This window comes from Aquarana catesbeiana, linkage group LG01 (assembly GCF_042186555.1).
Source record: "Aquarana catesbeiana isolate 2022-GZ linkage group LG01, ASM4218655v1, whole genome shotgun sequence".
NCBI lineage: Eukaryota > Metazoa > Chordata > Amphibia > Anura > Ranidae > Aquarana > Aquarana catesbeiana.
Genome location: NC_133324.1, coordinates 768,891,350 through 768,910,412, shown reverse-complemented (window position 1 = coordinate 768,910,412; position 19,063 = coordinate 768,891,350). Strand labels below are relative to the sequence as shown.

At 44.4% G+C, this 19,063-nt stretch overlaps 1 protein-coding gene across 3 annotated transcripts in view; it reads left to right on the top strand.

Annotated features, from left to right (window-relative positions):
* The window catches only part of AADAT (aminoadipate aminotransferase), a 118,420-nt gene that overhangs the window by 85,353 nt on the left and 14,004 nt on the right, over positions 1 to 19,063 (top strand). For all 3 annotated transcript variants that reach the window (XM_073606388.1, XM_073606371.1, XM_073606380.1), the window contains exons 10-11: positions 14,699 to 14,760; positions 18,829 to 18,893. In XM_073606388.1, the coding sequence (XP_073462489.1) occupies positions 14,699 to 14,760; positions 18,829 to 18,893 (127 nt within the window). The remainder of the gene's footprint in view (positions 1 to 14,698; positions 14,761 to 18,828; positions 18,894 to 19,063) is intronic.

Sequence of the window (19,063 nt, the reverse complement as noted above, 5' to 3'; positions counted from 1 at the left end):
CCACTAGGGGGAGTGTTGGGAATCCTGCAGAGGAAGAGTCAATGAGCCCAGCTGAAGTAAGTGGGCTCATTAAGACCTATACAAAAAACCCTAGAATGCTTAGGGAGATGCTCCATCCTGGAACCAGTTCTGTGTGTGTAGACTGGGGAGTGTGGTATCTGGCCTGTGCGGTGAGTTAACGCCTGTGTGGCAAACTTCTAAAAGAGAGATAGGGACTGGGGCAGCACAAGGCTGCACCCAGTTGTTAGATAGGGAATCTACGTGTGTAGTAAGTGGTCAAACTGACCAGGGGGTCACACATACCCGCTGCTGAGCTAACCCCCTTACAGTGTGTGTATATATAATATATATATTTTTTTTTTTTTTGAATGGTAACACAAACTTTTCTTTCACTCATGGTTAGTGTTTGGTGGAAGCCATTTATTATCAGTCAACTTTGTTTACTCTTTTTTTAAATTATAATGACAACAGAAACTACCCAAATGACTCAAAAGTTTACATACCCCAGTTCCTAATACCATGTATTGCCCCCTTTAACATCAATGACAGCTTAAAGTCTTTTGCGGTATTTGTGGATGAGGCTCTTTATCTTCTCAGATGGCAAAGCTGCCCATTCCTCTTGGCAAAAAGCCTCCAGTTCCTGTAAATTCTTGGTCTGTCTTGCATGAACTGCACGTTTGAGATCTCCCCAGAGTGGCTCAATGATATTGAGGTCAGGAAACTGAGCTGGCTACTTCAGAACCTTCACTTTATTCTGCTGTAGCCAATGACAGGTCAACTTGGCCTTGTGTTTTGGATCATTGTCACGTTGGAATGTCCACATACGTCCCATGCGCAGCTTCCTGGCTGATGAATGCAAATGTTCCTCCAGTATTTTTTGATAACATACTGCATTCATCTTGCCATCAATTTTGACCAAATTTCCTGTGCCTTTTGTAGCTCGCACATCCCCAAAACATCAGTGATCCACCTCTGTGTTTCACAGTAGGAATGGTGTACCATTCATCATAGGCCTTGTTGACTCCTCTCCAAATGTAGTGTTTATGGTTGTGGCCAAAAAGCTAAATTTTGGTTTTATCACTCCACATTACTTTGTGCCAGAAAGTTTGAGGCTTTTCTCTGTGCTGTTTGGCGTATTGTAAGCGGGATACTTTGTGGCATTTGTGTAGTAATGGCTTTCTTCTGGCGCCTCGGCCGTGCAGCCCATCTTTCTTCAAGTGCCTCCTTATTGTGCACTTTTCATCATAGGCCTTGTTGACTCCTCTCCAAATGTAGTGTTTATGGTTGTGGCCGAAAAGCTAAATTTTGGTTTTATCACTCCAAATGACTTTGTGCCAGAAGGTTTGAGGCTTGTCTCTGTGCTGTTTGGCATATTGTAAGCGGGATACTTTGTGGCATTTGCGTAGTAATGGCTTTCTTCTGGCGCCTCGGCCATGCAGCCCATCTTTCTTCAAGTGCCTCCTTATTGTGCATCTTAAAACAGCCCACATGTTTTCAGGGAGTCCTGTATTTCACCTCAAGTTATTTGTGGGTTTTTCTTTTCATCCTGAACAATTTTCCTGGCAGTTGTGGCTGAAATTTTAGTTGGTCTACCTGACCGATGTTTGGTTTCAACAGAACCCCTCATTTTCCACTTCTTGATTAGAGTTTGAACACTGCTGATTGGCATTCTCAACTCCTTGGATATCTTTTTATATCCCTTTCCTGTTTTATATTATTATTATTATACAGGATTTATATAGCGCTGACAGTTTACACAGCACTTTACAACATTAGGGCAGACAGTACAATTACATTACAATTCAATACAGGGGGGAATCAGAGGGCCCTGCTCGTTAAAGCTTGCAATCTAGGAGGGAGGGTCAAGTTATACAAAAAGGTAATAGCTGTGGGGGATGAGCTAATGGAGAAAATAGTGCAGTTGTTAGATGGAGGCAGGATAGGCTTCTCTGAAGAGGAAAGTTTTCAGGGATCGCCTAAAAGTGGATACATTTGGAGACAGTCTGACAGATTGGGGTAGCGAGGATGGGCGAGGCTCGGGAGAAGTCCTGGAGGCACATATGGGAGGAGGTGTTGAGGGAGCTAGAGAGCAGGAGGTCTTGGGAGGAACGATGATGGCGATTAGGTTGGTATTTTGAGACTAGGCTAGTAATGTAGCTGGGGGCAGAGTTGTGGATGGCTTTGTAAATTAATGTTAGTATTTTGAATTTAATTCGTTGGGCAAGTGGCAGCCAATGGAGGGATTGGCAGAGAGGGGTAGCAGGCACTGTGCGGTTTGTAAGATGGATGAGTCTGGCATCAGCATTCATGATGGACTGAAGGGGGGATAGTCTATTTAAAGGTAAGCCAATGAGGATGGAGTTGCAGTAGTCAAGGCGAGAGATAACCAGGGAGTGAATCAGGAGCTTTGTGGTTTCCTTGGTTAGAAAGGGACGTAGTTTGGAGATGTTGTGGAGGCAGCAAGCTTTGGAAAGTCATTGGATGTGGGGCCGAAAGGAGATTTCAGAGTCCAGGATAACACCTAGCATGCTGACATGTGGGGATGGGTGGATGGTTGTGCCATTGCTCTTGACAGATAAGTCAGGAGAAGAAGAATGTGGGGGAGGAAATATTATAAGCTCGGTTTTGGACAAGGTGAGTTTGAGGAAGTGGTGTGACATCCATACAGATATGTCTGTTAGTAAGTTAGTGATGTGTGAGGAGACTGATGGAGTGAGTTGAGGGGTGGAGAGATAGATTTTTGTGTCGCCAGCGTAGAAATGATATTGAAAGCCGTGAGAGGCTATCAGCTGACCCAGGGAAGAGGTGTAAATTGAAAATAAAAGAGGTCCAAGAACAGAACCTTGGGGGACCCCGACAGAGAAGGGAAGAGGAGTGGAGGAAGTAGAATTGTAAGTGACACTGAAGGTGCGTTGAGATAGGTAGGATGAGAGCCACTGAAGAGCACAGTCACGGAGATCAAGGGAGTAAAGTTTTTTTTTTGAGGAGGAGGGGGTGGTCAACCGTATCAAAGGCATCTGAACGGTCCAGAAGTAGGAGTACAGAATAGTGTCTTTGCAGTTAGCAGGTCATTTGTGAGTTTTAAAAGAGCAGTTTCTGTGGAGTGTTGAGGGTGAAATCCAGATTGAGGGGGATCAAGAAGGTTATTCTTAATGAGGTGGTCACTCGGTTGTAAACCAGGTGTTCAAGGAGTTTAGAGGAAAAGGGGAGCAAGGATATAGGGCGTAGGTTGTTAAGATTGGTAGGGTCCAAGGACGGCTTTTAAGTATGGGGGTGTCCAGTGCATGTTTTAGAGCATTGGGGAAATGTCAGAGGTGAGGGAGAGATTGAAGATGTGGGTTAGAGAGTGTAGGATAGAGTCAGAGGGTGACCGTAGTGTTTGAGAGGGAATAGGGTAAAGGGGGCAGGTGGTTAGGTGGGCGTTAGAAAGGAGTTTAGCAACTTTGTCTGTTGTAGCAGATTTGAATAAGGGGAGTGTCAATTGTAGCTGTTGATATGGGGTCTTAACTGGGGGAGATACCTGTACAGTGGAGATTTCATCACGGATTGTATCAATCTTGTTTTTGAAGTGATTAGCAATCTCCTGGGCAGTGAGTGAGTCAGTGGGTGGAGGCTGAGGAGGACGAAGTAGAGAGTTGAAGGTAGAGAAAAGTTTACGGGGACTGGATGAGAAGGTGTTGAGAAGGTGTTAATAAGGGTTGTAAAATAGGTCTGCTTGGCAGTGTGGAGGAAAGAATAGTATTTTTGGAGGGCAGATTTGTATTGGTTGAAGTCTTTGAGAGACTTGGTCTTGTGCCACACACACTCAAGAGCGCGACTACGTTTTTGAGAATTTTAGTGTCATATATTTGCCAGGGTTGTAGGGGTCGAGGCCTGATTCTGCGTGTAGTGAGGGGAGCGAGCTTGTCCAGGGTGGAGGACAGGGATTTATTGTAGATGGAAGTGGCTTGGTTGGGGCAGGACAGGGGAGAGATTTTGTCATAGAGGTGGTCAGTAGCAGAATAGAGGAGAGAAGAGTTGAAGTTGCAAAAGTTTCTAAGGGTGATGGTTAAGCGATTGGAGGGAAAGGGAGAGAGAGAAACTAATAAGGTGATGGTAGGAGATAGAAAAAGGATTGTTTGAGAAGTTGCATGGAGTGCATAGGTAGGAGAATACAAGGTCAAGGGTGTTGCCATCAGAGTAGAAGCCTGTACCCATTGCTTCAGGTCAAATGAAGAGGTTAGACTAAGAAGTTTAGAAGTAGCAGGAGTGTTTGTATTAGCAGGGATGTTGAAATCACTGAGAAGAATTGTGGGAATTTCCGAAGAGAGAAAGTAGGGTGTAGCCAGGCAGAAAACTCATTAAGGAAACTCGATAATGGTCCAGGGGGCTGGTAGATCACAGCAATCCACTTTCACTGTCCTGGCTGCTAAAAGCTAACTTTTTTTGGGGGGTGAGATTTAATTAGTTGTAATGTGCCATTACACATTGTACAGCTTGCTACACTTTGTGCTTTCTTAAGCAATATTTAGGCTAATTAAACCACAGGTACAATAAGGGATTACATTACAGCAGCCCTTAAAATTTCCACTCGCCTGCTCGCATTTGGTGAGTGAAAATAAGCTGAGGGTGAGTGAGAAACCGCATCGGCATCACATCTGTCAATCTGAAGCCACACTCACCTGTCAAACTCAAATTCTGGTGCCAATTTCCTCTCTCAATGCTGCCCCTGAAGTCTCAGCCGGCACTCTGATTCCAATCCGTCCGGTTAGTATCTTCTCCCTGCAGTCCCCCTCCTCTCGATTATGTCCAGCTTTTCACCACCCCTCCTCTGTCCTCCCCCCCTAGCATCACCCCTCTTATTTCCGCGCTACCTCCCTCCTCTTCTCCCCCACCTAGCAATTAGTGCAGCTGCCACCGGAGCACATCACACCAGCCTGCTCATTACTGGTCCCCATGTACACTCATAGGAGACCCCGCTGGCCAGCTTACACACTCATCTCCCTCTGTCAGCTGTCACCATCGCCCAAGGTTTCTCCCGACACCAACATACCCCTCAGCCAGACATCAGATCCCTCCCCCCCACTCTCACCAGATCACACAACCCCTGCCAGTGTACTCGCTAATGCCTCCAGTGCACATCAGCTGCTTTCCCCTGCAGCCTTCTTATCTCCCCTACCGCCGCTGGGATCACAAGTGGTTCCCCTCCTTTCTATTCGGCCCATCTCCGCTGGCCGTCATGTTGTCCCTTTTTCCTCATGTTCTCCCCCTCTGTCCCCCCTCCCCATGTTACCTTCTTTCTGTTCCAGCATTTGCTTTGACTCTCACTGCATTCTAGTACCGTTCGAGGATGCATGTCATAAACAGCTGCTAACAGGCATCGACTTATCCACACACTGCCCCAGGTACCCATCCCCAGCTCATCCCGCATCCCATACCACCCCCAGCCATCAGTTCCATAGCCACCCCTTCTTATTTTTATATCATATATGTCTTTGCACCTGTTGTCATTTCTACATATAATTCGAATTTATAAATTATATATATTTATTTTTATATTAGATATATCTTTTTACTTGTTCTTACATATAATTCATACTGGCTACAGGTTTTAGTAGGGATGCTCATTCAGATCATATATACTGTAGATATGTATGTATATATTCTTTCCATACAGCACCCATGGGTTTAGCCTATGGGTTTTGATTGTTATAATAATTTTTCATATACAATTATGTAAACGTTAATCTTTGGATGCTACTTACCATTTCTACATATTTATATATAGTTTTATATATCCATTTCAGTGTATCCTTTTACTTTTTGAACAGCCCTGAGGAAGGGTTAGTCCTGCACAATCTCAACTCCCAAAGAGCAAATTGGCAGGGCCTGGCATACCGCCTAGTAACCAATCACCAGCTTGTTAACAGGAAAAGTTAATTTTGGCAGCTCCCGCTTCCCTGTCCAGTGCTGTGCTCTACTGTAAGTCTCTCTGCATCCTAAATCAGTGAAAGTGTCATTCATTGGTTTTAATTTTTTTAATGCCATATTTTAATATAGCATTAAACTATTTACTTAACAGGGCAGTAATGATGTGTACAGTGCCTAGTCCTGAGATTTGCACAGGTCTGTTACCAGGGGCGGATTCAGAGTCTCAGGAGGGGCACTGACAGAAAATATTTTTTTTTTTTGCGGGCAATTTATCAGGGCAATGGCTGGTGTTGGCGCTTCAATAATTATGGCACAATGGTTAATATGGTGTCAGGATGATTGAAGCGCATTATTTCTATTAATACATTGTTTTTTTTCAAATATAAGTTTTTTATTAAATTTTTCAAGGCAAGGGAATACAGAGAAATGCAATACAACTGTGGCCGTAATATACGGTCAGACTTACATACTTGTCTTTAACAGAAAACTAAGATTCCAGTCATAATGTGGATGGCATAGGATATAAACAACACCCCCTTTGACCATAACTATTCCCTGACTCGTATACATATTTTCATACGATGTCTTGGTCTCTGGGCTGCATACATATTCTGATTTATCTGTATTCCGACCACACTAGAAAGACCGAAGAGAGAGGCCAGTTTCAGGTTGGCTAAAGATAAACCCATCAGTTGAGTGGATAGGGGATTGAGAAAGAGAAAGAGGGAAGGGGGAGGTGATATTGTTCCACATGAGCGTAATGAACGAGATATTCGCGTTATCTTTCCATCAGTCTCCTCGTGACTCTAAGCGTTTAGTAAGGTCTGCCCTTCAGCAGAGAAAATAAACATATACCATAACCGCCAGGTTTTCTAGTGTTTTTCTTGTTTGTGTTGTGCTGTGAGCACTAAGTCCTCCAGTTTTTTAATGTCCTCTACCTTACGCAGCCACAAGGGGCACCCCTGCCTGGTCCCATTGGAGATAGTGAAGGGTTCAGAAAGAACTCCATTAGCTTTGACCTAGGCCGTTGGGATAGAGTAAATACTGGAAATCCAGTGTAGCATGTTCTCACCTAGTCCAGTGTGTTGGAGGACAGAGGACATGAATTCCCAACTCACCCGGTCAAAGGCTTTCTCAGCATCTGTGCTGAGAAAGACGCATTGAGTTTTGTTCACTGAAGCCCTATGTATCAAATGAAGTACCTTTTGTAGTGTTATCCCTAGCCTCTCTTGAGGGTTCAAAACCTACTTGATCCAAGTGTATCAGGTCTGTCATATGCTGTGATAATCTATTGGCCAGTATTTTAGTAAAAAGTTTTAGATCAATATTAAGAAGGGATATAGGCCTATATCTGCCGCAAGCCGTTGGATCCTTTCCCTCTTTAGGTATGAGGGAGATGTGTGCTCTTAGGGTATCTCTTTGAAGGTGACCTCCCTTTGTGAGATTGTTAAACAATTTGATCACATATGGGCTGAGTATTGGTAAGAGGGTTTGATAATATTGGAGGGTAAACCCGTCGGGGCCCGGCGCCTTACCCGGCTTTATGTTTTTGATAGCGCATTGTAGTTCCATCAAGGAGATGGGTTCCTCCAATGCCACTTCAGTTTCTTCCGAGAGTTTGGGAATGTCTGACAAATTGAGGTAATTCTTTATTGTTGAGTCACTAATACATTGCTTCGGGAGGTTATATAAGGAAGAGTAATAGGCCTTAAATTCATTTGCAATTTGGGTGGGCATGACTTTCCTATGTCCTGCGGATGAGATGACATGTGGGATGTATGTGCGTAGTCTCTGTTGTCTGACTGCTTTGACCAGTAATTTCCCACATTTATTTCCTGATTCGTTGGAGAGTTTCCTACAAGCTTGTAGTGCTGCTTTAGCCTTATATTGTAGTATGTGTACTGTTTGTCTGCGGAGAGTCAGTAATTCTGTTTTTAGCGAAGTATCGGATTCCTTGTGTGTTCAGATTCTAATTCCTGTATCTTATGCAGGAGTATTGATAGTTGTTTTTCCCACTCTTGCTTGATGTGTGCCCCGTGTTTAATCAGCACCCCTCTAATTACAGACTTATGGGCTTTCCAAAGTATCCCTGGGTCACAGTCATCAGTGTCGTTGGTTAGAAATACTGATTTAGCTCTTTGGTAACGTCTGTCAGTACTGAGAGGGTCTGTAGTAGGCTTTCGTTTAGTCTCCAAAACTTAGCTTTGGTCGTCGAGGTCTGTGAAAGGGTATAGCGCATGGTAATGGGTGCATGGTCTGACCAAGTGATATTCCCTGTCTCTGGGGCTTGTGCTGCCTCTAGTTGGCTATGTGGTACCAGGAAGTAATCGATACGGGAATATACTTTGTGTGGGGACGAAAAGAACATGTAATCCCTTTCCCCTGCGTGGTGAAGCCTCCATATGTATATTAATTGGGCTTCATGTAAAACGCGGGTAATGCGTTTATGTTTACTGGTTCGGAGAGATGAGACGCCGGAGGATGTGTCTACTGTGGGGTTCAACGTTGCGTTAAAATCCCTTCCCAGAATCAAATGCCCTTCGGCAAAATCCGTCAAAATGGTAAGTGTGTTGTGTATGAAGGTATCTTGTCCGTCATTTGGTGCATAAACCGTGGCTAGTGTCACCAGTACATTTCCTATTAGTCCTTTAATAAACACATACCTCCCTTCTGTATTTACTTTAGTGTCACGACAGGTCCAGAGTATATTCTTTGCAAGGAGTATAGATACTCCCTTAGATTTTGTAGTTGGGTTCGTGGCATGGTAAGTCGTCGGGTAGAACCTGGTTGTTCAAACACGGCAGTGTACCTGATTTTAAGTGGGTTTCCTGTATAAACGCTATATCTGCTCTAGCTCTTTTGAGATCATTCAAGAGCATACTGCGTTTCTCGGGTACATTTAACCCTTTAGCGTTCAGTGAAAAAATATTAATGTGGTCCATCACACCCATGCTAAGGGGTAGGATTGGAAATAGATTAGGGATGGGGGGGGGGGGTTGGTGTGGTAGGGTAAAAAGGTGGGGAGATTAGAAATGGAGCATAGGAGAAAGACGAGAGAGCAAGGTTAACTCTAAAAAAAAATAGGGAAAACGGACAAGTGTTAATTGTCCTATCTAATAATTGATTGTTAAACAAACAATTATATGCAACGTTCTGCAAAGAAACACACTTCGGTTAACACCGGGAAGGTGTTTCGGCCTATTGGGGAGGAGGTTAGACTACGACTGGGAGAGTCAACCCGGCCCTGTCCAGCTCCCCCCCCCCAACCCTGAGGAATGTCTTTGGCATGTAACGTGGGAGCACAAAAAAAAAAATAACCAACATGTAAATAAGTGCACGGATGATAACTTTTATATATATATATATATATATATATATATATATATATATATATATATATATATATATATAGCGTCACGTGTGTAGGGAGTATAGCTGCAGTCTATGGATCGTTATGTCCAGCTCCCATGAGTCTTAAATTCATCAGCACATACTAGGTGACCATTCCCCTCATGTATTGTAAACAAATTAGTCCCACCCTGAGATATTATAATAACTTTTGAGGTGACCCATTATGGGGGGAATTTATGGGTACTCAAGGATTGGTTTTGATGGGTATGTGGTCAGTTTTGGTCATCCCCCGTCTATATCCTGCCGAGGGGATGAGAGGGGGGAGACTGCCAACGGCCTCCAAGAACCATGAACCATGTTGATTTCTAAAATCTCCCTGGAATCTATCTGACTGTCTGTTGTACTTCATTCCTCCACAATGATCAAACCGACATATGTCTTCATTTCAACCTGTATGGAGAAAATCACCATTAGGAGTAAGTGGTTCCGCTGACCCCTGGCTGATTCATATAGTCTCATGTTGTCTCCTGAACTATATGTGGATTCATGCATCCTGGGACTAAGCATTCTTGCTTATCGCGTGTGGGAGTCTTCCTCAATTAACATGTTAGTCAACTCCCTGTTTTCAATTGATCCTGTCCCTTATGAGCACCTTCAGTTCTGGAGTATGACAGGACGTACTGCAGTGAGGCAGTCCTTTGAGGATCATGTAGGGGGAGGGGGATGTTTCTCCTGCATGCCCTTCTCAGGGGCCATTTCCAGGGGACTGCAGTAATGGGAAAAGGTACCACCATGAGAGAATTCTCCAGGGCAGGTATCTATCCCTATGTTTCTCTCCGATCCCCACTTTCCACTCACCTCCCACAGTCCATATCCCACCCAATTACCAGAACATTGGTTTGATGTTCAGTTAAGGATAGGGTGTTAGGGGTCATCCTAAGTTTTTGTCCGGAGGGCATATTTAGGATGCATAGGTGGTTTCAAAATGGGACAGTTGGCGGGAGATTCCAACAAAGTTGCAAAATAGGTGGGCATAACTGGGGGACTATTGGGGGTGAAATATTAGAGGTAGTACATAAAGAGTGTGTGATCTCACCATTGTGGCATCCGCCACTAAGCTTCCCTGTCTTCCTCCGGTGATGTGATACAGGATCTGCGCCGGTCTCTCTGTGGCCTTCTCTGGCTCGATCCTCCTAAACGGGGGCAAAGCGGCGGGATCACTTGGAGCCAATCCGGAACAGCTACAGGATCTGCTTCTAGAAACTTAGAACAACGCAGAGAGTTCCGATGGTGAGCGTAGAGTGAAGAACTGTGACTGTTTCTTAAATGTCACTGCTATGGGGAAACCCCATCAGTATGTAATGCTGGAGTGTTGGGCTATTTCAAGCACCAGCTTTAGCAGCACCCTCTGCTGCAAGGTGGCTCTTGAGAGATCTGGCAGAATCTGGATGGTGGCCCCATCAAATTCAATGTTTCTCACTTCCCAAGCTTCCTGTAGGATGATCTCTTTGTGCACGTACTGGTGGACCCTGCAGATCACATCCCTCGGGCGATTTGGGTCAGTGTTTATCAGCCCCAATGCTCTGTGTATCCAATCAAAGAACATAGAAGTTGGAAAGTTCTCTCCTGCTGTGTTTCTAAATATAGCCAGTGTTGTCGCTGCCAGGTCTTCTGAACCAGTAGCTTCAGGCAACCCCCGAATTCGCAGGTTGTTCCTCCTGCTACGATCCTCAATTTCTTCCAGGTGCAGCTGCTGGGTGAGTACCAATGCTGTTTGTGTGGCCTGGGTGTCTTCTACTTGTTTCAGTCTCTTCTCTAGAATCGTCACCTTAGCCTCCCCTGCTCCAATGCGATCTGACAGGGAGGTTATGTCTTTGCGGTGGGAGGCTTCCAGTCTCCTGGCCAGCGTTTCAATGTCGGCTCTTGTAGGTAAGGCCTGTAGAAGCGCTCTCAGCTCCGCATCCGCCCATAGGGTGAGGGGAGTAAGATGCGGAGGAGCTGCGTCCTGTGTGTCGGAGCGAAACACTTTTGTTTTATCCAGATCCCTGTCCATGCAAAGTGAGGCCGTGGATGTTTGTGTGGCGCTTGGTGCTGCACTCACACGTCCGCCGGGCCTCGTGCTGTCCGCCATCTTAGTAGCTGGGGATGCCTCCTGTGAACCAGGGAAATATCTGTGAATTTCTTTGAGTGCTTGTGGTTTAGGAAGCTGTTTTTTGTAATGTCTCCCTCTGAGCTTCCCAGCAGAGTACTTGCCATAGTTTTCTGTAAAGTGTCGCTGATGTTGGGGCTGGAAAGGTCAGGATGGGACGGGAGCTCCACTGAAACACGTCCTTACTTGGCATTGTCCAGACCACGCCCCCCTATTAATACACTGTTATATAAAATGAAATGGTTAAACTCACCATAATGCAGAATCGGTGGGAGCCCTGAATGTGTCATTTGCCATTGTCGCCTGCCACCAGATGCAGCGTGTCACTTGCCACGTCACCTGCCTTCAGATGCGGATTGCCACATCGCCTGCCACCAGATGCGGTATGTCAATTGTCACGATGCCTGCCACAAATTGCCGATTGTCACTTGCGACATCACCTGCCACAAGTTGCAGGTTGTCACTTGGCTGCCACCAGATGTGGATTGCTACGTCACCTGCCACACGATGCGGATTGTCACTTTCCACGTCACCTGCCACACATTGCGGTTTGTCACTTGCCACGTCACCCACTGACTGGCCTGCCCACCCGCTGACTGGCTGCCTGTTCACTCGCCAGCCGGCCCACTGACTTCTGCCCACTCACCCGCCGGCTTGCTGACTGGCCTGCCTGTTTACCCGCCGGCCCATCACTAATTTCTCGGTGGGGGCGGCTATTAGCTCAGGACTTGCAATTTTGAGCCCTGCATTACAGTAGCAATGGCTTTGTTCATGAAAATACATCAACCACTTCCCGCCAGCCATACGCATATATGTTGTCTCTCGGCGGGTGGGCTCTAATGCCGAGAGGCCACATATATGCGGCCCTATGTATGCACATTACTGTGCACAGTACAGTGGCACAGTAATGCATACTTACGATCAGGAGCTTTCATGTGATTTCTCCTGTCAGCAGATCATGCATTTATTCCTAAACCTTGGAAAAAGTCTACTTTACCTACCATTAGAGAAAGGGTAGAGGAACCTGACTCAATCATGAGGATGGAGGCATTGACCACCAGTTTTCATGACCGTTGCCTGAAATTTCTGACTCTGTGGTACTTTTGGATCGACTTTTCTACCTCATCTAAACTTCTACTCTTCCTATGACAACCGGTAGACCTGCTGTGCTGTTGGTGGCTCTGGTGATCTCCCAGTTGGGAGTCCTCCCTTCACTGTCTTCTCCTATTCTATCCTTCGCACTGATTTCTTGTGCACTTAGGTTCTGACACAGCTATAACTTGACTTGATTGATTGTAACACCTTGCTATCATGTTAGCAATAACATGGCGGGGCCCATCCAACTCAGGATGTGCTTGTATAACTGTGTTGACATTTACCTATATTGTGGATTTATTTTCAAGCCCTGAAGAGGCTTCTTTATCTTGTATTCCTTACTGACTTTAAAGTCAGCGTGTCTGTATTTGTTTCAAGACCTAATAAAACATTTTTCCTAAAGAACAAAAAAACAACTAAAGTTCTAACCCTTAAAATGGAGCTAAAGGCAAAAATACTTGCTTTGGTTCCAATGGTCAAGTGCTGGCATTGTTTCCTTGGCTTTTACCTGGTGTCGGTCTTTGACTGTCTTGATTGGTTTGTGTAGGTTGACATCAGTGTGCCAGAATGTAAACTGAGCTGCTCATATGTCAGCCTCCTACAATCACATAATACTTTTCATTGTGGGAGTACGGGATGGAAAAGCTTTAACTCTGCCCACTGTATCCCACATATGAAAAAAACATGGCTTTGGCTATTTATTGTGTAAATAGTGCAGCGCTACCGACTCTCATGTGATTATTTAGATAAATCAATCTCAACACATTCAATTTCCATACATCAAATAAAATAAAAGTTCATATATATGTTTATCAACTTCTGTGATTTCTTGATTGCTGTGAACAAATATTCCACCACTGTGCTTCTACCAAAATTCTTGAATATAATATGCTGTGTACACCTCCGCCAGCTGTTATGCCTGTTCACCTCAACAATGAGCCAAACAAGCTCTGAATGAAATCTCCCTCCTTTCTCTCCACTCCAATATCACTTCTCCTGCTCCACCCTGTTGTCAATACTGATCTCTCTTATGCCCCGTACACACGGTCGGATTTTCCGATGGAAAATGTCCGATCGGAGCATGTTGTCGGAAATTCCGACCATGTGTGGGCTCCATCGGACATTTTCCATCGGATTTTCCGACACACAAAGTTGGAGAGCAGGAGATAAAATTTTCCGACAACAAAATCCGTTGTCGGAAATTCCGATCGTGTGTACACAAATCCGACGGACAAAGTGCCACGCATGCTCAGAATAAATAAAGAGATGAAAGCTATTGGCCACTGCCCCGTTTATAGTCCCGACGTACGTGTTTTACGTCACCGCGTTTAGAACGATCGGATTTTCCGACAACTTTGTGTGACCGTGTGTATGCAAGACAAGTTTGAGCCAACATCCGTCGGAAAAAATCCTAGGATTTTGTTGTCGGAATGTCCGAACAAAGTCCGACCGTGTGTACGGGGCATTAGACAACTCACAGACGAGATATTTCCTCTTGGGATATGGTTCGTGATCATGAGTAAAATGATCTATCTAGAGGGGAGGAGCCGAGCCCGTGATGTCACGCCATCAGAATGGTGAGCGAGCGGACATCTTGTAATGCTGTGATAAGCGATTTTATCTTTTTACTCTTGTAAGTGTAATGTTTTAAGGGGAATTTGGAATAGATCAGTGAAATGGAGAACACTATGTTTCTTGCATTTGTATTTGCTTGATCACGAACCATATCCGGAGGGGAAACATCTCATCTGTGAGTTGTGGAGAGAAAGGAGGGAGATTGGGAGGGAGAGCACAGTGGTGGAATATTTGTTCGCATTTGTTTCTAAATAGTCACATGAGAGTCAGTAGTGCTGCACTATTTACACAAAATAAATATTTCTGATGGTGACGTGATACAGAGTGTTCAGCAGCTGCAGAAAATAATTTTCAATTATAGTAATCTTGTACACTTGCACAATATCTTAATCTTAATTTATTTTTGCACATAGCACTTTTTGTGGTGTTTGGTTGATCTTTACACAATGGCTTTGGCTATGGTTCAGCTTTAAGTAGCCTATGAAATAAAATCATGTTTTAGCCTTTATATTTTGACGACATTTGAAAAATGCACTGAGCGTACTTTTAACAACTGTGAATTTCCCTGTTGCATAAGCAGTTTAATTCAAAACATTGACTTATTCCTTTTAATTACAGATTATAACATATCAGCTTCTTCAAAAGTGGGGTGTAGAAGGCTTCCTGGAACATATTGATAGGTATTGTAATCTGCCTTTTTTATTTTAACTAGCAAATATGTGACTTTTCCCTAAACAAGTAATTTTGAATGATGGCGCTAAATTACTTTGGATTTGACTAAAGATTTGGTTACATTACAGTATGCAATCTAGTAAATTTAGATAGAACTGTACAGAAATCTAAATGTGTGTGCTTTTATGAGTTTACTTGACTGTTGGGAGTGTGAGCATGTACTTGCCTTCCCCACACTCTGCAGCTGCCTTGATTGTTTGTCAGGTCCCCCAGGTGTATATTTTGACATGCTGATCAAGAGGGCTGTGCTCCTCTCTCTCCATTGTGATTCAGGTGTGTTGATTGGTAGGCCTGGCATTAAGCACTGCATTGCAGAGAGGTAGGGGGAGGTCAGATGTTCACCCTCACTTGGAAATAGCAGATTCAATTTAAGTTAATTTCTTTCCAATTTACCCAAAAAACTATATGATACAAGGATCTACCTTATTGGATATGGATTGTTTAGGTAGGCCCTCATACTGTGGTTACTGGTAAAGCGGAAGTAGACTGCACAGTAAGTAACTTGTGCGAACAGCATCATGATGAACAAATTCTCAGTTTTCCTACAAGTTGATTGTAAGATATTTTCATTTTTTTACCTTTGAGCCTAACCTTTGTATATTGTACGAGAGCTGCATACAGTGAATGTTGTCTACAAAACGTCAGGCAAAGAAGGCATTGTCCGTTAAAAACAAAATGATATAGACAAAGAGGTCTATAATCAAAATACACTTAAATAAATCGAAATATTCTTTATTAGTACAAGAATTGCTCAAATAAGTATAATCAAATTAAATAGTAATTAAACAAAAACCATAGCCTTCACATTCCCCCTTTAAAATAAGACAATGTTGTCTTAACCACAATCAAAAGAAAGATGTCTGGATGTCAATACTAGTGTGTATATATATAACATAAGTCTGTTTCTCAGACAAACACTGATTGGGTGCTGGTAACTTTGATATTCAGTAGTAATCGACTTGCGTTAATATGCCTCCATTAAAAATTCCTTACCCATATATACATACTTCTTAAAAACCCTAATAAAAAGGGTTAAACAAATATGAAACTTCCTTTTCTCATGTATCTTTAAAATCAGTGTCCTGTGCCTGTAGAAATATATGCATGACATAATGCTCAGATCATGCAAGCAGTTAGTGTAAGCATACATACTACCTACCTTAGCTGAGACTTAAAGTGGATATACCTCACATATACCCAGTGAAGTGAACAGCCTCAGATGATACACAGGAATGAAACAAATCTCCCTACATAAGTTTTACATGTATATCTGCTATCTTCATCTTTATATACTGTTTAGAAAGTACACATCCTGTTAGGAGATTTTCTCTTCCTGGTTAACACTGCAGTGAAGCCTGGTCATACAGGCAAGACAGCTGATTGGAGGAAAGCCACACACACCCTCTCCTCATAGGTAGAGACTTTCAGCTCTGTTTGTGGATTAGTTCAGCTCTGTGCTAATCTATTTATAGCATCCTCCCCAACACAAAACTCCAGCTGCTTTTATCATATGTGACAGAGAACTGGTCAGGAGTTATCAGACTGATAACAGAAGAATGGAGCAGCAGACAGCTACAGGACATAGTGCTTTGAAGAGAAATAAGGAAACACTGCAGATATATGTGCCCAGCTCAAATTTCATGAATCAGGTTTACATCCACTTAAGTTAAATTAATGTCCCAGGAGGGACATTGTCACCCTGTCATACCGACTTCTGATGAAAACAACATGTTTCCATTTGTAAACACATTACCTTGACATGGTCCACTGTTGTCCCCATCTGGAAAACCACCCTGAGAAATGCCATTGCTGAAGTACATACATGTAGACAGAAAAACAAATATTTAATAAAAAAACAGATGGCAGATGTGTAAGGTACACAGTGCTTTAGCAAACAAAATATTGTTCAGTTAGTATTAACATGTACTTTAAGCACAAATTGAATTACCCACAGCCCATTTGTTATCAAAGGGTGGTCGGGTCAAGAGTCTGGAACGCAAAAAGGTGTTAAACCTTAAAGAGGAGCTCCAGGCGCCCCCCCCCCCCCCCCCAAAAAAAAATAATTAAGTCAGCAGCTAAAAATACTGTAGCTGCTGACTGCTAATATAAGGAGACTTACCTGTCCAGAGATCCAGCAATTTCCTCACCCAAACCGATTCTTCATTCGGGTGCAGGTGTCCGCATAGCAAGTAAAGAAAACAGGAAGTGAAATCTTGCGGCTTTACAACAAGCTTCCTACTGTGCATGTGCGAGCCACGCTGTGCCTTGTAAATGGTCCCATAGTCTTCTGGGGACTGTGATGTGAGGGGAAGCTAAACTAACGGGGTGATCTGAGCCGGAAGCGAGAGGAGTGGATACTTGTCAAAACCAGGTAGCCACTCCCCCACCCAAAAAGTGCCAAATGTGGCAGTGGAGGGTGCAAATAATCACCATGCCGGTGGTAAGCAATTCTTTGCAGGCAAAGGAAGGCTGGTGTTGGCATTTCAATCATCATGGCACCATGGTTGATATGGTGTCAGGGTGATCGAAGCGCATTGTTTCTATTGTTGCATTGTAATATATAATGAAGTGGTTCAACTTACCATAATGCAGATTCAGCGGGAGCCCCGGGCATGTCACTTGCCACGTCACTTGCCACCATTTGCAGATTGTCACTTGCCACCATTTGCAGATTGTCACTTGCCATGCCAGCCAGTGTTACCAAATGTACATTTTCGCTACATTCATGGCAGGCTGGCAGCACTGGCCCATTTAGTGAGGGCAGGAGAGCGGAGATGCGGGGCAGGCAGTGAGAGATGTAATCTCTCTGCTCCCTGCCGCACCTCCGACATTTAAAAGACCCGCGCTGTGAGGGTGGAAGAGCGCTGATGTGTGGCAGGCAGTGAGTGATTATGTCATTTCTCTGCTCCCCGCTGCACATCACTCCCACTTTGAAGTGGCCCGGCTGTGAGGGCGGAAGAGTGGTGACGGGCGTGCAGAGAGAGATGTCATCTCTGCTTGTCTGCCCGCTCGTCTTTCCTCCACCTTCAATGCCACCCGCCGCGACCCGCCTGCTCTTCTCTTCTCCACCTCCAATGCTGCAGCCACGATCAGCCCGGTTTTCTCTCCTCCACCTCCAATTACGCCCGCCACAGCCACGACCAGCCCGCTCGTCTGTCCTCCACCTCCACCTCCAATGCCGCAGCCGCGACCCTCAGACTCGGGGCTATGGGCTCCACATTCGGGGCTCCAGCCTCGATAGCCACACCCTGGCAAGGCCTATGTGCCTGAATGATAATTCATATGTGTACGTTTTGTGTCTAAGTCCCACAACTCTAATGTTCCCACAGTAATTTGTATCATATTTAATTTTTGCATATCCAGATGTATGACTTGCTTACACATACTGCCCATGCATAGTAATGAAAACCAGGGGGAGTTGGTGCAGGAGTTGTGGTGAAACAGGAATCATGCAGATGTTATGTTGAGAGTGAGGGTTGCTGGCATGATTGTAAGACTAGGGGGGCAGTGTGCAAGTAGGATAGGGGAGGGGTGGTGTACATGTGAGCATTGGGTGACAGTTGGGTCGGGGGGTTGTACAGGTGGTGGTTAGAGAGGGGAAGTGCACACACAGATGAAGGTGAGAAAAGTGTGGGGGGGGGGGGTGCAGGCAGGTGGCGAGGTTCAGTGAGTAGAGAGAGAAGGGGAACTGCAGGCACAGTGGATGCCAAGAGAAGGAGAAGTGCAGTGGGTGGTGAGAAAAATATAGCTGCAGGTACAATGGGTTCTGAGGCAAGGTGGGTGCAGCGTAGTGGTTGATGAGAGAAGAGGGTTTCAGGCACGATGCATTGGGTGCTGAGAGAAAGTGGGTGCAGACACAATGCCATGATGAGAACTTGCTACTGGAGGCAGAATCTTCCAGTGACAAAAGGAAATTAAGGCATTATCCTCAATGGTGAAGTGAAAAAAAACAAAACTCTAACTTCGTTTTTATATTAAGGATCATTTACATTTGTTAATGTCTCTGGGTTTTTCAGGGTAATACAGTTCTACAAATCACAGAAGGATGCCATACTCGCTTCTGCAGATAAGTGGCTAACAGGTTGGTGGACTGCTAAATTAATGTGATGTTCATTTAAAAAATGGACTTAAAGCGAAAAATAAAAAGCCAGCAGCTACAAATACTGCAGCTGCTGACTTTTAATATATGGACACTTACCTGTCCAGGGAGCCCGCGATGTCGATCCGTCCAATGGCTCTCGGCTGCTGCCG